The 1,565-nt window shown below is 43.0% G+C and overlaps 1 protein-coding gene across 1 annotated transcript in view; it reads right to left on the minus strand.

The window, feature by feature from the left end:
- Positions 1-1,247, minus strand: part of wls (Wnt ligand secretion mediator) — a 24,436-nt gene extending 23,189 nt beyond the window's left edge. The window contains exon 1 of the mRNA XM_014033494.1: positions 884-1,247. Coding sequence (XP_013888948.1) covers positions 884-989 — 106 coding nt within the window. The 5' untranslated portion in view covers positions 990-1,247. The remainder of the gene's footprint in view (positions 1-883) is intronic.
- Between the last annotated feature and the right edge of the window lie 318 nt (positions 1,248-1,565).

Genomic DNA, 1,565 nt, shown 5'->3' on the forward strand with positions numbered 1-1,565 from the left:
AAATAAGGCCTTATTTTTGGATTGGTGAATTCAAGGCCTTTTAAGACTATTTAAGGATCTGCAAGAACCCTGGAACGAGGAGGCCTTTATTTAAAGCCAACTAAACGAAGAAGTATTTGTATCTTTTACCTTGTAAATTTATTTAATTGATTGAAAATCTATTTTATAAGGCTTTTTGGCAGGCCAGAAAGAAGTCACCTGCGGGTCGGATGTGGCCCGCTGACCTCCAGTTGAATAGCCCTGCTGTAAGTGCTCGAATTATGTTGGGGATCATTCTCAGCTACTACACCAGGTTTTAGCTCATTTTGTGTAAAATTTTAGTCGTTTTGTGTTTGTTAAGGTTAGAGTTGGCTGTGGCGGCCATGTTGCATGAGGCAAAAGTTATTCAGATGTGGAGGCACACCTAAAGCTTTCTGCAAGACTAATTTTGAGATATCCTGAGATATTTTGCTAATAGACACAAAGCATTATCGTCCGCCTTCCCCATTCAGCTGCGTGCGAAAAAGACACAAAGCAAAGGATTGTGTGTTTGAGGGGTAAAACCGAGGAAACGAGCCGATAAGGAGTCATGTTGATCCAGAGGGYAAAGAGGCAGCACCTAAGCACTGATTTACCGGAGGGAGGCTACTCAGTCGCGGACCGGAGAAAAGTTAGCTTCAGTCGCCTCTGGTTTCCGAGAAGACGTTTATGACCGACAGAGGGAGGTGTATTTAATTAACACAAACTRAAAACTTCGACTTTCCTCCTTCTTATTCAGCTGTTTACATTTTTATGCTAGCATTTCAACAGGCACGCGCGGACCAATACAAGCTAAAAAGAAAAAAAAAGTCAGACGAAGAAGAAAAACTTACCGATTTAAAATAAACGAAGAAGAAAAACTTACCGATTAAACCGCCGACCATAAAGGCGAAAGCCTGAAACAAAAGCAGAATAACTCCCACTATCACCAACTTTTTGGTGCTCATGTTTTCAATGATAGCGCCCGCCATCGTGAAGAAGACACCGGGTGTAAAAATATGTCACACCGAGCAAAAAAACAATAATGTGGCGGAAAGAAAGGATGTATCCACGGTAAAATGCTGGGAATGCGAGCTGAAGCCCCTCCACTGCTCTGCTCCTGCCTTTCAACTTKGAAGGAGGGAAAAAAATAATCACATGACCGCAGGGAGCAGAGCTTTTTTTTCCCCCTGAACAGACAACACTAGACCCGGGGAAGATCTGTGGAGTGCCGCCGCATTGCATCCCAGGCTGGGAATTCAGGTTACCGTGTGATGATAGCGCCCCCGTGGCGCGAGGACAGCCTGGTCTGCAGAGAGGGTCCCAACTTCAAAAGGGTCTACACAAGAGACAGGTATATTAATAAGTCCCAACATTAAACTGATATAATCATAGACTATACAGGTGTAGTAATAGACTCAGGTACGGACAGGTGTATTTATAAACTCAACTATAGACAGGTGTATTAATAGACTCAACTATGGACAGGTGTATTAATAGACTCAACTGTGGACAGGTGTATTAATAGACTCAACTGTGGACAGGTGTATTAATAGACTACTATAGAC

Source organism: Austrofundulus limnaeus, unplaced genomic scaffold, assembly GCF_001266775.1.
Source record: "Austrofundulus limnaeus strain Quisiro unplaced genomic scaffold, Austrofundulus_limnaeus-1.0 Scaffold1755, whole genome shotgun sequence".
Lineage (NCBI taxonomy): Eukaryota > Metazoa > Chordata > Actinopteri > Cyprinodontiformes > Rivulidae > Austrofundulus > Austrofundulus limnaeus.